This window comes from Amborella trichopoda, chromosome 11 (genome assembly GCF_054954075.1).
Source record: "Amborella trichopoda isolate Santa Cruz 75 chromosome 11, AtrichopodaSantaCruz75HAP2 v2.0, whole genome shotgun sequence".
Lineage (NCBI taxonomy): Eukaryota > Viridiplantae > Streptophyta > Magnoliopsida > Amborellales > Amborellaceae > Amborella > Amborella trichopoda.
This window is the reverse complement of record NC_142346.1, coordinates 28761839-28787266: the sequence shown is the minus strand read 5'-3', so window position 1 is coordinate 28787266 and position 25428 is coordinate 28761839. Positions and strand designations below refer to the sequence as shown.

Genomic DNA, 25428 nt, shown 5'->3' with positions numbered 1-25428 from the left:
GACTCTCTCCTCTGTCTTCTTCTTTTCTCTCTTTCTTAATTTTTTCCATCGTGATAGGCACACTTGAAAGTTTCTAATCTCATGCCTTCTGTATAAGACTACTTACACTTAAATTCCCCAAGACTCAATAATTTTGTAGGAGGAGGACCACTCTTGGGACCATGAACACTTTTCTTTCCCCAAGACTCAATAATTTTGTCCGAGGAGGACCACTCTTGGGACCATGAAAGAAGTGCATGTAATTTCCACACAACACCCTTCCTAGTTTATCGCATCTCCCCACCCCTCTTAAGCGTTTGGTCATCTTCCACGCACCACAGGAAGCGAAAATTAAGTATACTATGCTCCTGAAGGAGCATAGTTTATCTCTACTCCCTCGATCAGAAGACCTACTTGGAAGTATTTTTTTAATCTAAAATTTTGCGAACCCGTTAAGAATTGTTAGATAATTATTTTCAAAAATAAAATTTGAAATTTTAGTTTTTGACCGTTAGATCTCACCATATCAAAATTAGATGGTCTCTATTCAATCTGGAAAGATTTTTTCTTTTTTTCTTTTTCTGTTGAGATTAATTTATGGGTTGAAGATGTTACACCCCAAAAATTTGGGATCCTAAAATTAATTCTAGGTGGGTTTCACTTGGGGGAGTAAATGGACATCATACTCCCACAAAAGTATATTATCTTTTGGCTTCCCTTGCCAAATATAAAAATTTTAAGCCTTCAAATTAATTTTTCTTTAGGAAATTTATGTATGGATCAGAAAAAAAGATCAGTTATAACCAGTGGTTTAAAAATCAGTGAGTCACTACAAACTCGGGTGAAGCAGTCACCCTATGTCGATTCTAGCTAAAAACAGGCAACTACCTGTGTTTAGAAAGGAACCAGGTCAGTCGGGCGAGGAACCAGGCAAGTTGGACGATTTTAAGGTCATGAAACGGATTATGACATCACAACAGGGGTGAGTTAGGCATGTACAAGTGTCGTCATGTGTGACGGGCGTGTACAAGCGTCGCTACGTGAGACGGACTGACATCCTTTTCACGCGCGCTACAGATCGCGGTACCAAGTGGTATTTTATGGATGTCAAACTTTTTTAGGTTTTTCGATGTAAGATTTTAGTTAGGTACGTAGGCTTGAGAACGTAATAGAATATATTTTTTTATTATACAAAATAAGACAACTATTGTCATGTGGTGTAGTTGGTTATCAGTTTTCTTTTCCTCTCAAGAGGTTCCTAGTTTGAACCTTGAGTAGCCACCATTTTATTTACTTTTTTGTCAAAAAAAAAAGTTACTTTGGTAAAAAAAAAAAAAAAATTATGACAAAAATAAAAATTACCTTAACAAAAAAATAATTTTTTGTCAAAAAAAATAAAAGTTACTTTGACAAAAAAATAAAAGTTACTTTGATAAAAAAATAAAAGTTACTTGGGTAGTACCGTCTTCTTATTTTTCTTGTAAAAAAAAAAAAGAAAGTAATACAACAAGTATTTATTGCCAAAAAATAAATAAAAAGTAATACAACAAGTATTATGCTTTTCAAGTATGCATTTGAGCTACGATTATTCTAGAAACCTTAAAAAAATTGATTTTTGAAACCTAAAAAATTAGATTTTTGAAAAATTAAAGTGTTATTTCAAAAATTCGTACGTATTCTAATAATTTCTACATTGATAACCAATTCTTACATTTTATATATTAATTTATTTGTATTCTAAATTATATAATTTACTATTTTTTGCTACAGTTGTCAATAATATATTTTAAATTACATGATATTATAAGATATTTTTGATTTGTTATTATTTGTATAGTAAAATAATTCTAAAATGTAAACCAACAATTTTAATTTCAGTATATAATATTATAATTAGTTAGGTTGTAATAATTTTGGATTAATGTTAGATATGTTGTAAAAAATTTTGATTAATGTTAGATATGTTGTAAAAATTTTGGATTACTGTTAGTTAAGTTGTAATAATTTGGGTTTTTTTTTTAGTGGATTAGGGTTTTCCGCCAATTCGAGATTTTGGTGACCATTTTTTCATCGATTTAATCCATTCTTTATTGTAGTTCATGTATGATTATATATTTCATACATGATAATTCTATGATTTTTCTCTTGTGTGATGTAAATTTAATGGTTAATATAAGTCAATATTGGGAAAGAACATCTCAATATTCACATATTGATGAAAAAAATGAAAGTTAATAATGTAGTACCCCCATTTCTTATTGGATTCCTAAAAAACAACATTTATAATGAATTTTAATAAATGTTTTTGGATTTTTTTAAAGGTTTAATCTCACCGATTCTGCCGATTCCCTATCCGGATCGCCGATTCACTGATTCGGATGGGTTTTTGGGTGCCCGATCCGGGGCACCGATCCATTTTTTAAACAGTTGGTTATAATAGTTTGACCCTAAAATAGGTCGATATTACCAAAAAGGATGAAATCCCCAATTTGTTTTTTTTTTTTCGGCAACTTTGCCCCCTGTCCAATGTTTCTAACATCGGACTGCTCTTAACCCCCCTTCTCGATAAAACACTAGCGATCTCGTTAAGTCGTCTTCGTTTTTTTTTTTTTCAGCCTTGGTCCGATGTTTCAAACATCATACCAATATTAGGGTTAAAAACTCCCAAATTTCCCATCTTTCTCGCTTTTAGAAAATTTCACTTTCTCTCTAATAACTTTCTCTTGGAAAACTTCCCTCTCTCTCTCTCGGATTGGATTGTATTTTTTGTCGCCACAAGATCGTTATTTTTCATATAAATTAGGTACATTTACAATTTTTTTTTATTTTTTCTATTGTTTTTTTGCATGAAATGTTCCATATATTTTAGGGTTATTCCATTTCAGTCAATTCTTTCTCAAGTTTGTTTCAATTTTGTATGAATGTACCACAAATATTGATTATGGTTTTTGTTGTTATTTTTTTTCTCTTAAATTTTCTGTTGTTATTGATTATTAGAAATATTAAATTTGTTGTGAGTTGCCATTGCTATCCTATAGAATAGGTTGAATTTCACAAAAAAGGAAATTCGAAGATGAAAAAAAATTTGTTCATCTGATTTTTTTTTTATTGCATTTGGTTTTGTAGATTATAGTGTTGATTAAAGTGTTAATTCTTTATATAATGAACATGCATGTTCAAATAGAAAACTAGAGCACTATGTTGTTTCTATATGTGTTTGCTTAATGTTTTTATTTAATACAAATCGAAAAAATCAATATCTCTATGTTTCATCTCATTATGAGAATTGAGAATTGCTAAAAGTTTCTATATTTAGTTTTGTTCCTCATTGAATCAATGATGTGATATTTCATAGGTTTATTGACATTTGAGTGCTCTATGTATGGAATCGTTGAAAGTTGTATTATTGATCAGTGGCTCACTGAATTTAAATGCTCTATCATTTTGGCTTTAGGGTGCCTTTGAGTATTTTAACTCTATGAAGTCATCATTTGAGTCATCACAATAGCTACAAGTGAAGTGAGGTTGTTATGTCGTTACAGTGGTTCCTGCGACAGAAGGTTAAATGATGGATGGATGTTCTACAAGCGTGGGAATGTGAAAGCTACTTTGTATATTGGGAGTGACTCATTGGAGCAGTTAAAGATGCATATGGCATCTATTGCGAGTTGTGACCCTAGCAATTTGACAATATGCATCTTGAAAATAATATTTTAGTAGAAGTAAATGAAGATGCAGGTGTGACGTGCATGTTGTTGGTCGCTTCCAATGTTCTTGTATGTGTTGCGAACCTACTATCCAAAACAACACATAGGAAACATCAACCAGATGTAGCAGGCATAGCTCTGGTCCATCAACGGAGATTAGGTAATGCTCATAACATATCAGATTGATAAAAAAAAATGGTTTAACTTAATGGGGAAAGGGGACAAGCAGACGGAAAGGGGTTAAGAGTGGTCCGATGTTAGAAACATCGAACTGAGAGCAAAATTGTAAAAGAAAAAAAAAAAAAAAAAGGATTATGTCTTTCTTGGTAATATCGTCCTAATTTTGGGTCAAACCGTTATAACAGACATTTTTTCCGGTTCTTATGTAAATTTTCGCTTGACCATCACTGCCATCCTTAACACGTTATGTTGTTATTACTATGTTCTATGTTTTTTAACTCTCTCCAATAACACTTATATCATGCACCCGTGGGAGAAAAATGTATATTTACTATGTTATGCAGAAGGCTTGGGAGGACTTTTTTAATGTGAAAGTTTGTGATCCATATGTGAATCACTTAAATATTCTTTAAAAAAGAAAAATGGAATTTTGATCTCCTAAAACCTAACTACATAGATCTGACCATCCATAAATTATACGATCTCTATTTGATAGGAGAGCGTTCTTCTTCTCTTGAGGTATGCTCGTAAATTTCTTCTTTGAGGTTGGTTGCTTGGTTGAGGAGCTTATTATTATAATAATAATAGTTATAATAATAATAATAATAATAATAATAATAATGATGATGATGATGATGTCATTATCATTATTATTCATGAAATATCTTCAATATTATTAATGTTGGTATTATATATTTTAATATAATAATATTGTATTGTTAAGGACAGTTTCTATGAGTCCATGTAGAAGTGAGTCGACTCTTAAAAATAAAAATATTGATTTTAAGAAGAAAAGATTTGGACTCTTAATTTCAATTAAAGATGGATGTTTTATACCTTGAGACCACATTTTATAAAAATGCAGTCTAACCTGCATGAAATAATTTTCCTATTGTGAAAACCTGATTTTACATTTAGATGAACTAAAGAGAGTATTTGTTATTTGCGAAGTTAATTTACAAGGTACCCAAATGACATTGATCATTAAACCACATTTTACAAATACCGGAATTTGTATACCCAGGATTTGATATATAATCAGGCTTTAGAAGTACGAGTCCCAAAATGGCCCTGGGGAGTGGGCGTAGTGAATCTCTGAAATGCTCCTGCGGGTACATAGAATACTTTGATATTTCCTTTCTTAAAGTAAATGAAAGGTAAAACCAAGTAATTAGCTGGAACACCATTGTAAACGTTGGTCAAGTATGAGGGAAAAACAACATCTAAGGGAGTATTCGCCTCGTTTGAGAAGCAGGAAAAGAAGGGAGGAAATCAAAGGCGGAAGTCTTATTTGCCCAAAAATAAAAAAAGTTGGTCTACCCAAATGTGGTGGAAAGTAAGGAACTGGTCAAATAAGGGAAAATTAAAATCAATTTTGGCTCCCACCCTTCTTATTTTGGTTGCCCTTAACTGCTTAATCACTTTTATTACTCTCATTATATATAACACAGGAAAGCATATCCCCTCTCTCATTCTCAGACGCTTCAAATCTTATCTCTCTCTCTCCAATGAACAGAATGGCCTCCTCACTTCTCTCTAAAACATCTTGCTTCTCCCCACTCTGTCTCGTCATCGTCCTCTTCTTCTGCAGCTCAGCTTTAGCACGAAAACCGGGCCATTTACCAAGAAATCAGCCTCCCAAGTTCGGTTTCGAACCTCCCATGCTTGGTTTTGGCAAAGAGAAGGTGACCCACCTCCACTTCTACTTCCACGACATTGTCAGTGGCCCAAAACCGACAGCCATACAGGTAGCAAGAGCGGACTCCACCAATAAGTCGGCCACTGGGTTCGGAGCGGTCGTGATGATTGATGATCCCCTTACAGAGGGACCCGAGGTGACCTCTAAACTGATAGGTAGGGCTCAAGGGATATATGCCTCGGCTGCTCAAGAGGAAGTTGGCCTCCTGATGACCCTCAATTATGTGTTTGTCAAGGGCAAGTACAAGGGTAGCACCCTTAGCATTCTTGGCCGCAACGCGGTGTTTAATGGTGTGAGGGAGATGGCCATTGTTGGGGGAAGCGGAGCTTTTAGACTGGCGCGCGGTTATGCCTTGGCCAAGACCTATACCTTTGATCTCAAAACTGGGGATGCTGTCGTCGAGTACAATGTGGTGGTTCTGCATTATTGAAGAACTTGATTTTTTTCTTTTTCTTTTTTATGATATATTGAAGGGTGTAGACCCCGTGAAAGGCTTTGATAAAAGCCCTTGCGTTATGTGAAACATAATAAGAGACGTGTTTTTGTTCAGAAGCCTATGTTTTAAGGCATATGCTATACGTTAAAAGCAAAGCTGCATTGAAACGGCGCTCGAAAATGTAATTTCGGTGTCAAAATACTTTCAAATTGATCTCAACCTAGGTAATTATTTTTGTAAAAATATAATTTTGATGTCAAAATCCCTTCAAATTCCCTTCAAATTGGTAAATCTCGACCTAGATAATTATTAATACAAAAAAATAAATTTCAAATCCTAAAAATAGGTTTCATATAACACATTTTTTTTAAACCTTCCATTTTTTAGTTTACAAATCCTACTCAAGGGAGCAAATAGTTTTCCATAACATAACAGGATTCTACTGGTAGAATTGCTTTTCTCTTGCTTTTTCCTCTATTTCTTTTCCACTTTTTGCTTTTCCTGCGCCACATGGTTCTCTCTTTTTCTTTCTCTTTCTACTTTTCCAACTTTTGTTAACCTATAATTATTTTCATTTGTCATTATTTTACCTATAAACATGTATGACTCTTTTCATTTGTCATTGTTTTACCTATGAACATGTAGCTTATGTACAATCGTTCGGAAAGTCCAAATTGGTGGGCATATATATATATATATATATATATATATATATATATATATATATATATATATCCCTAAAAAACTGGAAAAGAAATAGAAAGTAAAAATAGCACTACAAATCAAAATCTTAAGAAATGTTTATAAGATATGACTCCAATTCCCAAACGATTTTTTATCCAAAAAATTAGTGGTGCAGATTTTGGCAAAATCCGTTTCCCCATGCATCACGGAATGCATACATTTATGGGATGGGATCCCTATTGGAATGGAATTTATTTCTAGAAGAAATTATCTTAGGAAAATGGAATCCTGAGTAAAGTTCTTTAAAAAAGGAAAGGCGTAGGGTTTTGGAAAATTTCCCAGGAATAAGGGGAGAGAGAGAGAGAGAGATTGATTTATAAAGCTAAGTACTTTGAAAACCCTAACCGAGGTGGATGAATGTCTTTGTTCTCTCTGTTGCAAGTCGTTTTGGCTCTCTCCCCACTTACTATCAACACAACAATGTTGGATGAAAATGGAACCAATTGAGCAACAACATTATTAAGGATATCAGAAATGGAAGAGAGAGAGCCCTGCCTTTGATGAATTTCATGAACCAGTAGCTTGTGGTACTGTTTGTCATTGGGTTAACAATTGTGACTTCATTGTTTTATGGGTAAGGTTTGTGTATTGCTGCCTGCTTATACTGTAGAAATAAGGAAAACCTCTAAACTTTAATTAGAATGTTGTTTTAGTGTTAGAAACTTTATGATGCCTTGAAAATCTATTTTTCATCCATAGTTATAAAATTCTAATTATAAAAAATAGTACAGATCGATCAAATTAATAAACAATTGAAAATAGACAGTCTAAATAACTTGTTACAAGTGTACAATTTTTTAAATTTGAACTTCTTTTTTTTCTTCATGTCCATATATCTTGAGGTCGAGATGATTGATTAGAGGGTGCTCTATTTCAAGCATACGTTCGTTTGTAGGATTTTTTTAACGTGCACTATTCCAATAGTATAAAGTTGTAACTTTATAAAAAAGAAAAAGAAATTGCAACCTTATAAAAACCTTTCGGTACTGATACGTTAGTCCCGTGGGGGAAGTTCATTTTTGTTTCCTCCGTCATAAGACCTACGTAGGAGGATTTTTTTTCAATTTGAAATTTTAGGAACTACCTAAAATTCATAGATGATTATTTTCGAAAAGAAAAAATTTAAAATAGTTTTTTGACGCATCTCACTTTTAAAATTGGATGGTTTCTATTTAATCTTGAAACATTGTTTTTTTCAAGTGTGAAGAGGGTGCATAGTGCAATTAGAGAAATTTTTCTTTTAGGTTAATCTAAAGGTTGAAGAGGTTATGGTGATGTTTTACCCGAGCGAGTAAATAAAGAGTATAGTTTCAGGGAGTATAATATGTTTGGCAAAAGTTCTTCCTGGTTTTATGCTTCCAATAACCAACAAACGGTCATTTCGTTTCCTATGCCATCATATTTTGTGGGTATTGTCGCCACTGTACTATCCTCCTGAACTCGTATGTACGCGTATAGGTCAAGAGGATGAAGTTTTGTCTAGGGCCTAGGCTTTGTGAAAATAAAATAGAACCTTGTCTCAAATCTTCATAAGAAAAGCACTTTGGGCATCCAAAATCGCCATGCCTGTAAAATCAATTTCTTATGCGCACAATAAAATCTGAAATTTAAAAAATAATGGACATATTGTGTATTTGTTTTTTGGGGTGAAGTGGATGGTGTAGATGATTCATTGCTATATATACTTATTTTAAAACTTGAAATCTTAATTTTTTTCAGAACCATAATATTCAAGTTAAGATGATCAATTTAAAGGTTTTTCAATACTTAAAAGTGTAATTTTTATGAGTTACAAGGTGAAACTTTATTTATTTTGATAGGGCTATAGCCCTATTAAACACATGTGAGTTATATCACATCCCGTATGGATAATATCATAATCTTCCTAATGATAAAAATACCTTTACTGGAAATATTGCATTAAAAACCAAGAGTATATAAGTATCCAAAATTTATTGAGTACAATTATAAAATACTATATAGTGTGAGCACCCTAATTTAACCCTTTTTTAAAAATCTACAGTTATAGTTAAAATTTCTTAATTATCTTTATTTGAAGGAAAAGATAATAAAACGTTTAATTATTTGAAATAAATTATTTCACCAATTTATATTTTCTTAAATGAAAATTCTCTAAAACAAAATTTATTTTGGGAAAAGTTTATATAAGGTTGCAACCTTAAAATGTAGAATTACATATGCACATAAAAAATCCATCGGAAACTGTTGTTTTAATGTTGAAAAGCCCAGTAATTAATCATCTTGACAACAATATGTATGAATATGAAAAAAAAATATTTTGAGACCTAGAAATAGTGCATCTTGTAAAACATTATTTAGACTATTAACTTTTAGGATTTTTATATATTTATAGATGTACTTGATTTTAACTACTTTTGGAGGTGCGCCTTAAATAGATTGTTTAAGGTTGTAACCTTATAGAAACCACACCCATTTATTTTTATATAAAGCAAATATTTTGTAAGTAATTTTAATTTGCATATTACTCTCATATTATAAGTTAAATTATGAATATTTAAAATATAAAATAATTCCAGAGCAAATATGTTATAATTAATTTTAATTTTCATATGACTCTCATATTATAAGTTAAATTATGAATATTTAAAGTATAAAATAATTCCATTATATAAGAAAATTTGGAAGATCAAAACTTAAATGGTGTGATTTCTATAAGGTTGCAACCTTAAACAATCCAATTAAGGCGCACCTCCAAATTTTATCATAGCATATAATTTTGATAAACAAATTATTTGGATTATTTCAAAATCTATTTTCATATCTAATCATAAAATTTTAAACTCCAAAACTACTTAAAATCAAGCAAATCTATAGACATATGCTTGAAAATGGACGGTCTACATAATGTATTGCAAGATGCGATATTTCTGGGACTCAAATTTTTTTCTTTTTATATTCATACATCTCGATGTTGAGATGATCAATTATAGGTTTTTTTAACATTAAAACAACTTTTTCCGAGGAAATTTTGAGGTGCATGTGTAATTCTACATTTTAAGGTTGCAACCTTATATAAACTTTTTCCAAACTTTAAATTTTAATTAATTAACAAAGTGAATTTTAATGTATAATTATACAATATGATAAATTGGGGGTGCTCGCGCATAGTTGGTTGCTTCTTTTTTAATTACCGTTGTTTATTTAAAAATAGAAGAAGTCTTTATCATTTTGAAAAAAAAAATTCTTTTACCTACTTATAATTTTCTAAAGGGAACTTCTCTAAAATAAATATGGGTCTTATAGTAAATTTCAATTTATACTAAGTAAATTATATTTTTTACCAATTTTAAATATTTATTTGAAAAACTGTAAATTTTTATAACAATGATTTCAAATTTAATTAATAAATTAATTTAAAGCTATAAATATTTAAATTTCATAATTGGCTAATGTCATAATTAATATACAAAAATAAATTTAAATAATTTTTTTCATGAACAAATTTATTTATTTATTATAAAAAAGCATACAAAGGATCGGGCATTTTTTTTATTTACTTGGCACTTTGGCAATCAAATAAATTGGTGTATATATCCACGTAACTTTACAATATAGATGTATAAGACTTTACAAGCTCATATATAACTTAAATAATAATACTATCATTATAAAATGTCAGTGGGTCATGTATTTCCTCATGTACACGATCCCGCAAAGAAAAATCCTATGTATAATTTTTTTAAAAAATAAAAATTTTAAGTCTTTTCTTTAAAATATCCATCGGATGATAGATCCTTAAATTTTAGAACTATGAAATTCTATTATGTAAAAAAAATTATTTATTGAATTAGAAATCTAATATCAAGAATTTTTATATAGTTTTAAATAAATTCTACATTCATAACTTTTTTAAAATAAATTTGGTACAAGTTAAGTAGGTCATAACATAGTGCTTCCATAGAAGTGACACATTGTACTAATGTAAAATTAACTAAAGTCAAACTTTTAACGTAGTCTAGCAACCTAGGAAGTAATTTATTGTGGTTGTTTAGACTACAATGAAAAAATATGAAATTTAAATAAATTTTACATTTATTTTAACTTCTTTGAAGTAGATTTTAAATAAGCTGAGTGGCTAACACATTATAGTGTTACTACAAAAATGGGGCATTACACTGTTCTAAGCAGAAGATAACTTAAGCGGCAAGTGATTTCATGCAATGGTTGTATAGTAATATGATGCAACAACCTTCAAAAACTATGTTAGGGCTATTTGTTTGATTCAAATTTTAAAATATATACTCTTTTCATCCTAATGAACAATCACAAAAAAATAAAAAATAAAAAATAAAATAAAAATAAAATAAAAATAAAAATAAAAATAAAATGAAAACACAACCTAGAAAGTAAATTTTTAGCCCAATTATTATAGGCCGTTCATTTTGATAAGATGCTTAGATCTATACCTTGGAAGGATTTTTTAATTTTTTAATTTTTTTAGATAGCTTTATTATCATTAGATGAACAATGTTAAAAAAGAAAAAAAATGTTTTTAAGTTTGCAAAGACAAAGATAATGAAATTCAGCAAATGAATGGTCTAGATTCGTTGTTGAAAGGAACTCATTTTGACCGTATCTAGGGTTCAAATTGAATCTTTTTTTTTGAATATTGATTATTGAGATGAAGAGAGTGTGTGTATAAAATTTTGGATCATGTAAATACCACAAACATGATTTTCTGTTGACAGTGGTCCTAGCGAAAAAGATGGTGAGGAGGAGGAGAGGGAGAGGAGACACGGAGGAGGGTTTGGAGAGATTCGTGGCCGTGGGGTTGGCAGATAGAGGTAGAACGAGGGGTAAGTTTACAGTGTTAATGCTCAAAGAAAAACAAAGAAAAAATTGAGGGTGTGAGGTAGAGCGAGACTGAAGAATGTCGTTGTATGTTTAGGTACATATAGAGACAGAGAGTGAAAAAGGACAGTACAGTAGAATGGACCTCTCTCTCTTAATACTTTGTGTAGGATAGAGGATTCTCATGCACTGATGAAATGACAGCATCGGGCCACGGATTCCGTGTGATATAAAGAACATAGAGCATAAGGGTACATGTTCACACCTAGGAATCCGTGTGATATAAGGAACATAGACCGTAAGGGTACATGTTCACACCTAGGAGCTTCTAGATTCACTCCCAAAAGATGGTTTTTGGGGTACACCTTTTTCATTGGGTTTTTGAGGTACACCTTTTTTTTTATTATTATTATTTATTTTTAATTGATAATATAAGACTTTTCATATAAAATACAAAATTTTCAATTGAAAAATAAAAGAATATTGAAAAGAAGTGACCACCAAAATAAAAGCATGAACTATTCCTTTGACAAGGACGTCGGCTTCTTTATTTGCCTCCATATAGCAATGTTGAACGGTTGCAGTAGAGGTTGACAGAATATCGCAAACTCAAAGAAAAATATTCTTTAATCTCTAAGGAATATGGGCATTTATCCTACTCCAAGCAAGGATATTTGTAGAGTCTTATTCAATAATCCTGCCATCTTCCAAAGTAGATAGTAATTTCAACCATTTCAGTAGGCGTCGTACTTCTACTTCGTTTGCTGTTGTGATACTGCAAGGGCCCGAATATAAAAGAATAATGTGACCCAAATTATTCTTAATGAGTCCTCCATAGCCTGCTGCCCCTGAATTGCAAAATGAACTTTCATCAAAGTTAAGTTTGAAGGAATTCACCGATGGTGGTTTCCAAACGACCGCACTACAAGTGTTAGAGACCCCCTATTAACATCTTCAAAATGTAGCTCTCCAATCTATTGAAAAAATGGATAGGAGCTGTCTTCCCCACTGAATTACCCAAAAATAAAAATAAAAAATGTCAATGGTAGAAAGACACATGCTTTATTTTTGTTATTTTATTCTATTTCACCAAGCGATCAATATATTCTATTGATGCCAATGTAGTGTAAGGAAGTGGAGTCACCTATTTTAGCAATTTTCTCCTTTTGGGGTGGTGGTTGACGAGTGTCGAAGATTTCATCCATCTAAGTGCTTTAAACAGCTGGCATAGGGTTTTTGATTGCCCACCGACTATATTGATCCAGATCAGTTCATCCTTTTAGTTTGACCGTCTGCAATCTCTGCATCATTCCTTTTCACAGGTCAAAAATTTGATGCTGTTTTAGGGTATATTTGGTAAATCAGGATATAAATATTACAATATTTAAAAGTTTAAATAAAATTATTACCTTATTTTTCATATATTCAAATTTTATATTATCGTAATATGTGTTATTCCGTGCACGATTTGACTGTCCACTTGTATATTAAATAAATAAAAATCATATATTAGGGTCATCTCAAAGAGCTTCTTAGAACTGATCACTATTAGCCAAGCCTTTGATTATCACGGTCCATGAGTATGCGTCTCCGATGGGCAATGCATCGAAGAGAGAGAATGCCTCTCTGATATAGCCATGATGTATGTATGCTCCCTTTGATATAGCCATGATACATTTATGCTGATAACATGGCATTCCATGATATGATATTGCGTGATGGAATACGATTGAGAAGGTGTGATTGTGTGGTCATTCATTTATAATACGACTGCATCCTTAGCTTGCCGGCTGTGGCATATTCGGTGATCTTGAGATTTTGAGAGAAAAAAAACCTCCCCGCACTTGCTGCAACTTTGAGCATGGGAGGTTATTTTTCTACTTAAGCCACACTTTAGAACTTTCTCTCTCTTAATTGGGATGTTCCCGAGGCACACAGGCAGCAACTTTGGCTCATTAGTTTCTCTCCCTTTGCACTTTACTATATCACTAAAACACTAAATATTAGGACATCTTATTGGTACACTAATCCAGAGGAACCAAATGACAACCCAAACTCCTAAATAACAAAGAGAGAGATAGAGAGAAGAGAGGCCAAAATTTAGAGAGAGAAAGGGATAATGAATGTTGTGATTGTTGGAGATTGGTTACCTGAAATGGGGACAGAAAATGGTACAATTTACAAAATTAGATCTCGAACTCTTATTTTTTTCGGACACGCAGGAGCGCTATCTCAAGACGATATTTGCCCTCCATCGATATATTATTTGATGTGGATAAAAAAGACAATTCGTTCTCAGGATACAGGAAAAATAGAGAGGTATTTTTCAATGTTCCTAAGCTCTATGCACCTAAGCATGGAACCAACACAATAGACACAAGCGGCTTGATAGTTTAGAGAGAGAGAGAGAGAGAGAGAGAAAGAGATAAAATTGAGTAGAGAGAGAGAGAGTTAGCCCATTGGTTTGCTTGTTGGAATTGTAGAGAATAATCTATTGAGAGAGGTTTCAAAATTGTTCCATGCGTCCAAAATCGTATGGGTAGGAGGGCCCTTATTATAGAGCACCAATTGGTTGCTCATTTCGTGTTGTGGTGGTTACATGTATCACCCAACAGCTACAAGTTACATGAGTTACATACACTCCAATAGCTACAAGTTACAAGAGTTACATGTACCCCAACAACTACAAGTTACATGAGTTACATATGCTTAATGGCTGCTGTTACAAGCCTCCATCTCATCAACGGCTAGATGACTGTTAGATGTACTACACGCATCAACGGCTAGATGACTGTTGGATCTCTCTATAAACCAGGCTCACAGATCCACGTGCCCGTCCCGTACACGTTCTAGGGCGAGGGGTGCCTCATGCGCCAATGCGAGCATGCAAACTGTAAAGTGCGCCATCAAGTGCCATTGTGCCCACGCTCTTGCCCATGCCCTCACCCTTGTGCACATGCATACACATATGCGCTTGTGCGTCGCACGCTTCGCGTGCTCTGTACATACACGTTCTCTCTTCTTTGTACTTAGAGTATATTGCATGGGAATATGTGTTCTAAAATATGGCTTAACAAACTCTCTCCTCTTCAATGTGGGACCTCAAATCCACTTCTTTCTCTCTCTACAAAGGAATTTTAGGATAGTACAATAAAACCAAAGATGTTTTGAAAACATTTAAGCATTTTTCAAACAATAAATACTAACAATTTCCTCAACTATTTCAAAATAACAAAACATAGCATGAGAAACATATTATTTTCATACAATGAAAGTATATTTCGATTTGAACTTTCACTTAGAGTGTACATTATAAAGTCCATCAAGTATCGTGGTAGTATATAACTTTGAACCAAGTTGCTTATCTGACAGACCGGTAGTATAGCACACAAACAATCAACTATGGTGTCTTTTTAGCTGTCAGCATGTGTTGGGCCCTGTGCTTATATCCCGATTTCATAAGGGCTATAGAGACTAGTATATCTCATAGGAAGCGGCCTCACTTCCACACTTATATAGGTTTGTCTATTAAGAGTGTCCGTGTATATAAAACACTCCGATATATATATAGTCTATATATGATATTAAGAGCATAGCTCATCCTACCAACATACAGGTCATCACTAGACTTATCCACTGTATGGATTTTTTTAGAATGGGTGCTTATTATTATTATTATTATTATTATTATTATTATTATTATTATTATTATTATTATTATTATTATTATTATTATTATTCTTCTTCTTCTTCTTCTTCTTCTTCTTCTTCTTCTTCTTCTTCTTCATCATCATCATCATCTTCATCATCATCATCATCATCATCATCATCATCATTATTATTATTCATGAAATATCATCAATATTATTGGTATTATATATTTTAGTATAATAATATTATATTTTCAAGGACATGGTTTCTATGAGTCCATGTAGAAATGAATTGACTCTTAAAAATCTATTTTTGTGACGGATTTTTGGACCCAATTTTTAAGGATATGTAATTTCTAACATGGTGATCATGAATATAGATTTTAAGAAATAAAAATGATGATTTTATGAAAAAAACATTTGGACTTTTGGTTTCAATTCAAGATGGGTGCTTTATAACTTGGAGCTACATTTTATAGAAATGGGGTCAAACCCGCATGAAATAATTTTCCTATTGTCAAAACATGCTTTTACATTTAGATGAACCAAACATGGCATTTGTTATATGCCAAGTTAATCTAAAAGGTACCCAAACGACATTGATCATTAGACCAAGTTTTAAAATACCGGAATTTGTATACCTAGGATTTGATGCATAACGAGGCTTTGCAAATATCATGCCCCAAATGGCCGAGGGGAGTGGGCGTAGTGAATCTCTAAAATGCTCCTGCGGGTACATAGAATATTTTGATATTTCCTTTCCGAAGTAAATGAAAAGGTAAAACCCAATAATTAGCTGGAAGACCTTTGTATAAGTTGGTCAAGTACGTGGAAAAACTGCATCTAGGGAGTATTTGCCACGTTTGAGAAGCAGGAAAAGAAGGGAGGAAATCAAAGGAGAGGTCTTATTTGTCAAAAAATAAAGGTCGTCTCCCCAAATGTGGTGGAAAGTAGGGAATTGGTCAATTAAGGGAAAATTAAAACAAAATTTGGCTCCCACTTTCTTATTTTGGTTGCACTTTATTACTCTCATTATAGATAACACAGGAAAGAATATCCCCTCTCTCATTCTCAGACACTTTAAATCTCATATGTCTCTCTCTCTCCTATAAACAGAATGGCCTCCTCACTGTTCTCTAAAAAATCTTGCCTCTCCCAACTCTGTCTCCTCATCCTCCTCTTCCTTTGCAGCTCAGCTTTTGGCACGAAACCGGGTCACTTACCAAGAAACCAACCTTCCAAGTTCGGTTTCGAACCTCCCATGCTTGGTTTCGGTAAAGAGAATGTGACCCACCTCCATTTCTACTTCCACGATATCGTTAGCGGCCCAAAACCGACAGCCATAGAGGTAGCAAGGGCGGACTCCACCAATAAGTCGGCCACTGGGTTCGGAGCGGTCGTGATGATCGATGATCCCCTTACAGAGGGATCCGAGGTGACCTCTAAACTGATAGGGAGGGCTCAAGGGATATATGCCTCGGCTGCTGGAGAGGAAGTTGGCCTCCTGATGACCCTCAATTATGTGTTTGTGGAGGGCAAATACAAGGGTAGCACCCTTAGCATTCTTGGCCGCAACACTGTGTTTAGCGGTGTGAGGGAGATGGCCATTGTTGGAGGAAGTGGAGCTTTTAGACTGGCGCGCGGTTATGCCTTGGCCAAGGCCCATACCCTTGATCTCAAAACTGGGGATGCTGTGGTCGAGTACAATGTATTGGTTCTGCATTACTGAAGAACTTGATTTTTTATTTTATTTTTTGTTTTTTTTCTTTGTTATGATATATTGAAGGGTGTAGACCCCGTGAGAGGCATTGATAAAGCCCTTGCGTTATGTGAAACATAATAAGAGACGTATTTTTGTTCAGAAGAAGTCTCCGTGCGGCATATGCTATGCGTTAAAATCAAAGCCGCATTGAAACCGCGCTCGAAAATGTAATTTCGTATCAAAATACATTCAAATTGATCATCTCGACCTAGGCAATTACTTCTATGAAAATATAATTTTGATGTCAAAATCCTCTCAAATTGATCATCTCGACCTAGAAAATTATTAATACGAAAAAATAAATTTCAAATCCTAAAAATAATTTTTCGTATAACACATTTTTTAGGCCCTCTACAAATCACTATTGTTAGAACTGCAGGGATAAAATAGTTTTTCAGAACATAACAGGATTCTACTGGTGGAACTGCTTTCCTCTTGCTTTTCCTCTTTTTCTTTCGAACGTCTTTTTCTTTTCCACATTTTGCTTCTGTGCCATATGGTTCTCTCTCTGTTTTCTCGTTTTCCAACTTTTATCAGTGCCATATGGTTCTCTCTCTGTTCTCCTTTTCCAACTTTTATCAACCTAATTGGTGGGCCTATATACAAAAAAAAAAAAAACAAAACAAAAATATCCCTAAAAACTGAAAAAAAAAAAGAAAGTAGCAATAGCACTATAAATAAAAGATCTTAAGAAACGGTTCTAAGATATGACTCCGATTCACAACGATTTTTTAGCCAAAAAATTAGTGGCGCAGGTTTTGGCAAAATCTGTTTCCCCATGCATCACGGAATGCATACATTTATGGGATGGGATCCTTATTGGAATGGAATTTCTTTCTAAAAGAAATTATCGTAGGAAAATGGAATCACGAGTAAAATTCTTTAAAAACGAAAAGGTGTAGTGTTTTGAAAAATTTCCCAGGAATATGGGGACAGAGAGAGAGAGATTGATTTATAAAGCGAAGAAAGAGAGAGATCGATTTATACAGCCAAGTACTTTGAAACCCCTAACCGAGGTGGATGAATGTCTTTGTTCTCTCTGTTGCAGGTCGATTTTTCTCTCACCCCACTTAATATCAACACAAGAATGTTGGATGAAATGGGACCAATTGAGCAATAACATTATTAAGGATATCAGAAATGGAGGAGAGAGAGCCCTGCCTTTGATGAATTTCATGAACCAGTAGTTTGTGGTACTTGTTTATTATTGAGTTAACAATTGTAACTTCATTGTTTTATGGGTGAGGTTTGTGTCATGTTGCGTGCTTATACTGTAGAAATAAGGTGCACCTCTAAAATTTGATTAGAATGTCGTTTGGGTGTTAGAAACCTGATGATGTCTTGAAAATCTATTTTTCATCCCTAGGTATAAAATTCTAGTTATAAAAAATAGTACAGATCGATGAAATTCATAAATATTTTAACTAACTTGTTACAAGATGCATAATTTTTTAAACATGAAATTCTTTTTTTTTTCTCCATGTCCATACATCTCGAGGTCGAGATGATTGATTAGAGGACGCTCCATTTCAAGCATAGTTTCTTTTGTAAGATTTTTTACGTGCACTATTTCAATAGAAAAGAAAAAATAATTCCAACCTTATAGAAAAGAAAACATAATTCCAACCTTATAAAACCTTTTGGGGTATATATATTTTAGTCCTGCGGGGGTAGTTCATTTTTGCTTCCTTAGGGATAAGACCTACTTAGGATGATTTTTTTTCAATTTGAAATTTTAAGAACGGCCTAAAATTCATATATAATTATTTTCAAAAGAAAAAATTATAAATATTTTTCTGACACATCTGACCTCTAAAATTGGACAGTCTTTATTCAATCTTGAAACATTACTTTTTTCAAGTATGAAGAGGGTGGATAGTGCAATTAGAGAAATTTTCTTTTAGGTTAATTCATGGGTTGAAGAGGTTATGGTGATGTTTTACCCAAGGGAGTAAATAAAGACTATAGTTTCTGGGAGTATAATGTCTTTTGGCAAAATTTCTTTTGGTTTTATGCTTCCAATAACGCAACAAACAGTCATTTTGTTTTCCATGCCATCATATTTTGTGGGCATTGTTGCCACTGTACTATTTATGTAATATTTATTTTAGTTTATGTTATTACCAAAATATCGAATAATTTATGTTATTATTGATATATTCGTTTTTAGACTTCATAACAATTTTTTTTAAAAAAGACGAAACTACCTATTTTCAGTTTTTCAAAAACCGAAATCATGCCAATTTCGGTTTTTGAAAAATCAAAAAATTTAATAAATTTTTTTTCTCTTGTGGGTACTCTGTGTATCCTCTATCCACCCCTCTCTCTACATTGCACCATGATTTTTTTCTCTTTGTGCATTTTAAACTTCCCTTGCTTTTTGCTACATTATGATCTCTACTCATTTTCATTTATTCCTGCAATTGAAGAGTTTGTAGCTGGTGATCGAGATTCTTATCTGTATTTGGTTGAAAGCACTAGCCAATTCCCCTTGGAAGCAATATTTTAATGGTGAGGTCTGTCCCTCTCCACCATGATCACATAACCAGATATTTCAGCAACTTTGAAAGTTTGACTCTCCTCTGCTCACCATGCCCAAACTTTATGCTCTCCTCTCTCTCTCATCACGTCTAAATTTTATGTTGTTTTCTCTCTCCTATGCAATTTTCGGCTATCTTCTGCCCCCTCTCCTTGGTCAAACCCTCCTCTGCTCCCTCTCTCTCAGCTCAAAACATATATTGAGTTTCTTAAGTTCAGCTGCAAAACTCGTTACCATCCCTTTAGAACTTGATTGGTGGCCAAAAAATCACTTAGCAAGAAAACTCACCACTACAAAGGATGAATAGAAAAATAAAGTAAAAGAAATCCTAGCAAAATGTTTCAGTTTCTCGAGAAGTTTCTAGAGGGAAAAAAAGAATTTTTCAATTAAATACAAAACTGATGAATGTTTGAGGGGTTTGGATGTGATTGTGAATTCAATTCAAAATAAGGGCTATATTTGGCAAGGGGAAGAATTGGAAATGGATTTTTTGTTATGTTAGCTGAATAAGAATTTACGGTTTGAGGAGATGTATTAGAAGCAAAGATCTTACGTGAAATGGCTAAATGAGGGTGACACAAATACAAAGTTCCTTCATGCAATATCAAGTTTGAGAAGGAGACATAACGATATTATGGCTATTGCCTTTGAAGGGGTAGAGGGGAATGATGCGGAGGAATGGGAGTTTGAATTTGTGAAGCATTTTCAAAAAGTTTTTACTAGTAAAATACCTTTTATAGTGAAGTATCGTGGTGTACAATTTCGAAGATTATCTACTAAAACGGCGGAAAGCCTTGAGGTGATGGTTAGTGAGAAGGAATTAAAAGCTGCAGTTTTTGCTCTGCCAGGCAAAGGCTCCGAGGCCAGATGGATTTCCTTTAAGTTTTCTCAGATTTTTTGGATAATGTTAAAATAAAGTTGTTGCTTATGGTGCAAGAATTTTTTCATAGGGGCTTTGTTCATAAGGAGATAAATGCAACTTATATTGCCTTGATTCCGAAGCAATCAACTATTTCTGGAATCTCTGATGTTCGACCAATAAGTTTATTAACCAGTCTGCGTAGGATTATTGCAAAAAATTTGGCATAAAGGTTAAAAACAGTTTCGGATTGTGTTATTTCTAGGCCACAAACAACTTTTATTAGAGATTGAGTGATTATTGATGGTATTTTGATTGCCCAAGAATGTATCCATTCCAAGAAATTTAGTAGTGAACTAGGAGTTGTGTTGAAATTGGATATGGAGAAGGCGTATGACAGGGCTAAATTAGATGTGCGTTTCCAGATTATGAGAGGGATGGGTGTTGGGGATAGGTGGATATCTTGGATAAATAGTTGTATTTCTGATGGTGTCGAATGCGGCATTGAGAAAGTGGTCTGACGGCTTTACGGTTGTCGCAAACTCTGATTTGGATGTTTCACATTTACAATATGTAGATGATACTTTGCTATTTTATGGGGCGAATGTGGAAGAATATAAAGATATTACAATGTTGTGAAATGGCTTTGGGATTAAAGGTGAATTTTCATAAAACTTCAATGGTTGGAGTTGGATGTTCACAGGACTTAAAGGAGACCTCGGCTGAGGTTATGGGGTCTAGAGTTGAAAGTTTTCCTATCAAGTATTTAGGAATACCTATTTCGAATTCTAAGCTGCTAAAGTCGGTTTGGGACCCAGTGGTGCAACGGGCTATTACTAAGTTAGACTTATGGAAGATAAAACATTTATCTTTGGGAGGTAGGCTTACTCTTATGCAAGCATGTTTTTCCAATCTGCCAATTTATATGACGTCGTTGTTGGTGATGCCATCTTCATTGTGCAAGCATTTGGAACAACTTATGAGAAATTTTCTTTGGGGTTATGATGGTGATTGTCATAAATACTACTTGGTTAATTGGGAGAGGGTATGCACACCAAAAAAAGATGGGGGTATGAGTATTAGAAGGGTGAAGTTAGTTAACCAAGCATTATTGGCAAAATGGTAGTGGCGTTTTAGAATGTGTGGAGATCAGTTATGGTGCTAAGTTTTGGTTACTAAATATAGTTTGGATACTGTTTTTCAGATGATTGGCAAAGGTAGGAGGATGGAATACTGTTCTTATGTTTTGAGAGGAACATTAGGAATGAAAGTTTTGGTTCTCAACAGTTTGAGGTGGATTCTTGATAGTAGAAACTCTTAATACTTTTTTAGCATCATAGGGGGGTGGAAGGTGAAGCTTTAAAATACCAGTTTAAAGAGTCAATCAATAAGGAGTCGACAGTGGCTGAGATGTTGGATATGCGAGGTGGGGCCTACATGAACAAAGATTCGAAGCCTTATCCCTGCCACCAAGTGTATAGGAGCTGGGTAGGTTTGCCAAACGACCATCGTCATCCTCCAAGAAAAGTGAAGTGGGCCCGGGCTCAAACGAACCGACCCAATGGCCCTATGCCCAGACTATCGCGAAGTACGGTAGAGGCATGCCTCCCACCGTATGGCCTCATCGAACCAATCGATAGCCTTGGCGATTTCATGGCCATTCCTTGACAAGCTTACAACTTCTTCCTTGCATCAAAAGAGTCGCCAAAAGCCTCAGACGCCCTCAAAAATGTTTCGACGATATTCCTCCCTCTAACTATCAAACGCGAAGGCGAGCCTCCCCCACGAAAAAGAAGAAAAAAGACGGCTTGAATCCATGGATGTCAGAATCTTCAAAAGGACATCTTAGCTCCTCGCAGAGAGAACTCGGCCACACGAAAGCTGATACTGAGAAAGAAACATTTCCAAGAAGAGAACCCAAGTGAAACACGACAAGCAGCATTTTAAGCAAAACAAAAAAAGGCACGAAACTCAAGGTCAAGAAACAATGCAAAAGCAAATCAAACCTCTTGAAAAAACACTCGAAGACTCAGACTTTTCCCTTATGTGTGGCACTTTCATGCGTTTTTGTTGTTTGATTCGCAGGCTCCAATAAATCCGCTCCCAAATTTGGAATAGGATATGACACCCTGAGTGATTGGCCAGTCTCAAGGAGTCTAGAGCGAAGTCAATCAAATCTCCTCCCATCTTCTAGAAATAAAAAAATGATTGCTTTTTCCCATGATGTAATTATTCATACAATTATTTGACTATGTGAACTTAGTTCCATTAATTGCCATATCAATCAACTCATTTTGGAAATGAAATTATTGCAGCATCTCATAGAAGCATTGATAGGATTATTTGAAGAAATATCATCATGTCATCTTACCATATAAAAATCACCTCCTAAACACCATGGTAAATTTAAATCATTAGGCAAAATAGAAAATTTATTCAACATGGACTCTCTCAAAAACATTAACCAATACCCACTTGAACATCTCACCATGTCCCTTCAACAACAACAGCAAACAACAAACACAACATAACCAATGAATCCCATACAGCCCAAAGTCCACCAAACGTACCTAGTGCTTCTACACCAGCAAAACCCACAGAACCTCCACCACATACCTCCCTAACATTATTAATAGATAGTTTAAAGAGCTCAGTCTCCTACAAGATCATGATTTCTGATTTATGTTGCCTAACCAGAAGCAAAAATTCCTTTTTGCACCTCAACTCTTCCAAACCACACACATTCCAATTAAGAAATTTCATCAGAAAGATTGGACAATGGACCTCCCTCTTCAACCAACCAACTTTCTACACTACTTTCCAAGTTTAACACCTCCTCAATACTTCTAAGAATTTCAATCCCTAGGTTCAACTGACTTGCTCTTTTAACAGCAATCCTTGAAGAAGAAAGAAGAGGTAAATGACACATTGTACTAATGTAAAACGAATTAAAGTCAAACTTATAACTTAGTCTAGCAAAACCACAACAAATAGTTTCCATTATTTAACTTATAGGCAATCCCACACACATGCCTATTTAGACTCTATAATGAAAAAATATGAAGTTTAAATAAATTCTACATTTATTTTAAGTTTTTGAAGTAGATTTTACAAAAGCTGAGTGGATAATACAACATAGTGCTACTACAAAAATGGGGCATTACACTTATTCTAAGCAAAAGATAACTTAAGAGGGCAATGATTTCTTGCAGTGGTTGTATAGTAATATGATGCAACAATTGTCAAAAACTACGTTGGGCTATTTGTTTGATTCAAATTTTAAAATATACACTCTTTTCATCCCAATGAATAATCACAAAAAAATTGAAAATAAAACAATAAATAAAATAAAACTAATGTAACTGCTCTATGCAATGGTTTACTTGAGATTAATACTTCTTTAAAATAACTTAATACAGGTTGAACTGGTAGCACAATATAGTGCCAACACGAAAAAGGCACATTCCACTTTTTTAAAATAATAGTTCACTTCAGATTAATATTAGTTAAATGTTAACTTTGAATCCTAATAAATTATTTATACCTTTATAAATATAATATCAGGTTATCAATCAAATTCTGACATTTTAGTTTTTAAATTTCATTTGTTCCAATTCAATATAAGTAACATGGGTTATTCTCACACGTTCTTACAATGAAAAATTTTCATTATTACTTTTCACTAGGTATCTCTAGAGCCACTTAGCGTAGACATCTAAACTCATCATAGAAGTTAAGCTGGCAATGCAACATATCACCATGACAAACATATCTCATGTTTTAAATAGAGGGGTATCTTGAATGGATGGACGATGCTGGAAATAGAGGGTGATAAGGGTAGGGGTAATAAGCCTATTATCCCTACGTTATTATTACCTAGATTGTGTGGGGATAAAGAAAAGGAAAACAAACTTTCAAAAAGAAGTATATCGCTTAGAAAGGGACGGTTCGAGGGTTGGAAAGGGAAAATTAGGATTGAGGTGACAATTGGAGATAAATGCAGGGATTTGGTTCCCTTTGCTAATCATACCTATCCAGAGGAAGTGAGGAATTCTGAAGCTTATATAGTAGGCCATGGAGAGGGGTCTTTTGAAAACTTGAACCAAGCTCTAGTTGAGGTATAGCTACCACAGCTTCAACGGCTGCCAATAGTGGTCCTCAATGGTGTAAGGAAGGTGGACCATGTTGAGATTGGTGGGAGGTAGTAGCCATTGATCAGGAGCAGCCCCTATACATGAGCTTGTCTTATGATGGAGAGACTGCTAGAGATTCCGATGGTGAAATAGAGGGTTTCCAACCTCTACAAGGTTTACCGGCTATTGATGTAATGGATGTGATGGAGGGGGCAGACGCTGTGGAGGCAACCTAGGTTGAAATACCAGTAGATGGTGTTTAGTTGAAAGGGGGTGAGGGTGGAATGGAGTGGATGCAGATGAATGGATTGAGCGATAGGGGTACATAGATCGTGGGGTAAAAATGGAGAGGTGAGCTAGAATAAGGGGCTGCGTGATAGAAAAAAGAGGAGGATAACAAGAGAGTGGAGATGTTCAATGATTTGGGTGCAACTGTTGATGTTACCAAACGTTAGGTGCTCCAAGTTATGAAAGAGCATTTTTAAGGCGAAGAAGAAGAACAAAGACGCTGGAGCTGTGAAACCTGAGGAGAAGATCGGTCAAGAGAATGACAAAGGAAAGAAGGGGATGGGGGGAGCTTGTTTACCTCTTCTTTCTTCTTCAGGGATTGCTGTTAAACGAGCAAGTTAGTTGAACCAAGGAATTCAAATTCATAGAAATATTGAGGAGATGGTAAACTTGGAAAGTAGAGTAGATAGTTGGTTGGTGGAAGAGGGAGGTCTGTCGTCCAATCTTTCTGATGAAATTTCTTAATTGGAATGTGTGTGGTTTGGAAGAGTTAAGGTGCAAAAAGGAATTTTTTCTTATGGTTAGGCAGCATAAATCAGAAATCATGATCTTGTAGGAGACTGAGCTCTCTAAACTATCTGTTAATAATGTTAGGGAGGTATGTGGTGGAGGTTCTGTG

At 34.1% G+C, this 25428-nt stretch overlaps 1 protein-coding gene and 1 pseudogene across 2 annotated transcripts; both read left to right on the top strand.

The window, feature by feature from the left end:
* The first annotated feature begins 5291 nt into the window (after positions 1-5291).
* Positions 5292-6114, top strand: LOC148779830 (dirigent protein 22 pseudogene; annotated as a pseudogene). Its single transcript, XR_016045107.1, has one exon. The product of XR_016045107.1 is annotated as a dirigent protein 22 pseudogene (transcript).
* A 10328-nt stretch (positions 6115-16442) lies between these two features.
* LOC18431110 (dirigent protein 21) lies at positions 16443-16957 on the top strand. The gene has a single exon (XM_006841242.3). The coding sequence runs from the start codon at positions 16490-16492 to the stop codon at positions 16955-16957; it is 468 nt and encodes a 155-aa protein (XP_006841305.3). The 5' UTR covers positions 16443-16489.
* Positions 16958-25428: the final 8471 nt, after the last annotated feature.

What these genes read in the sequence shown, in the direction of transcription:
- LOC18431110 (XM_006841242.3), top strand. Translation starts at nt 16,490, where the DNA reads ATGCTTGGTTTCGGTAAAGAGAATGTGACCCACCTCCATTTCTACTTC.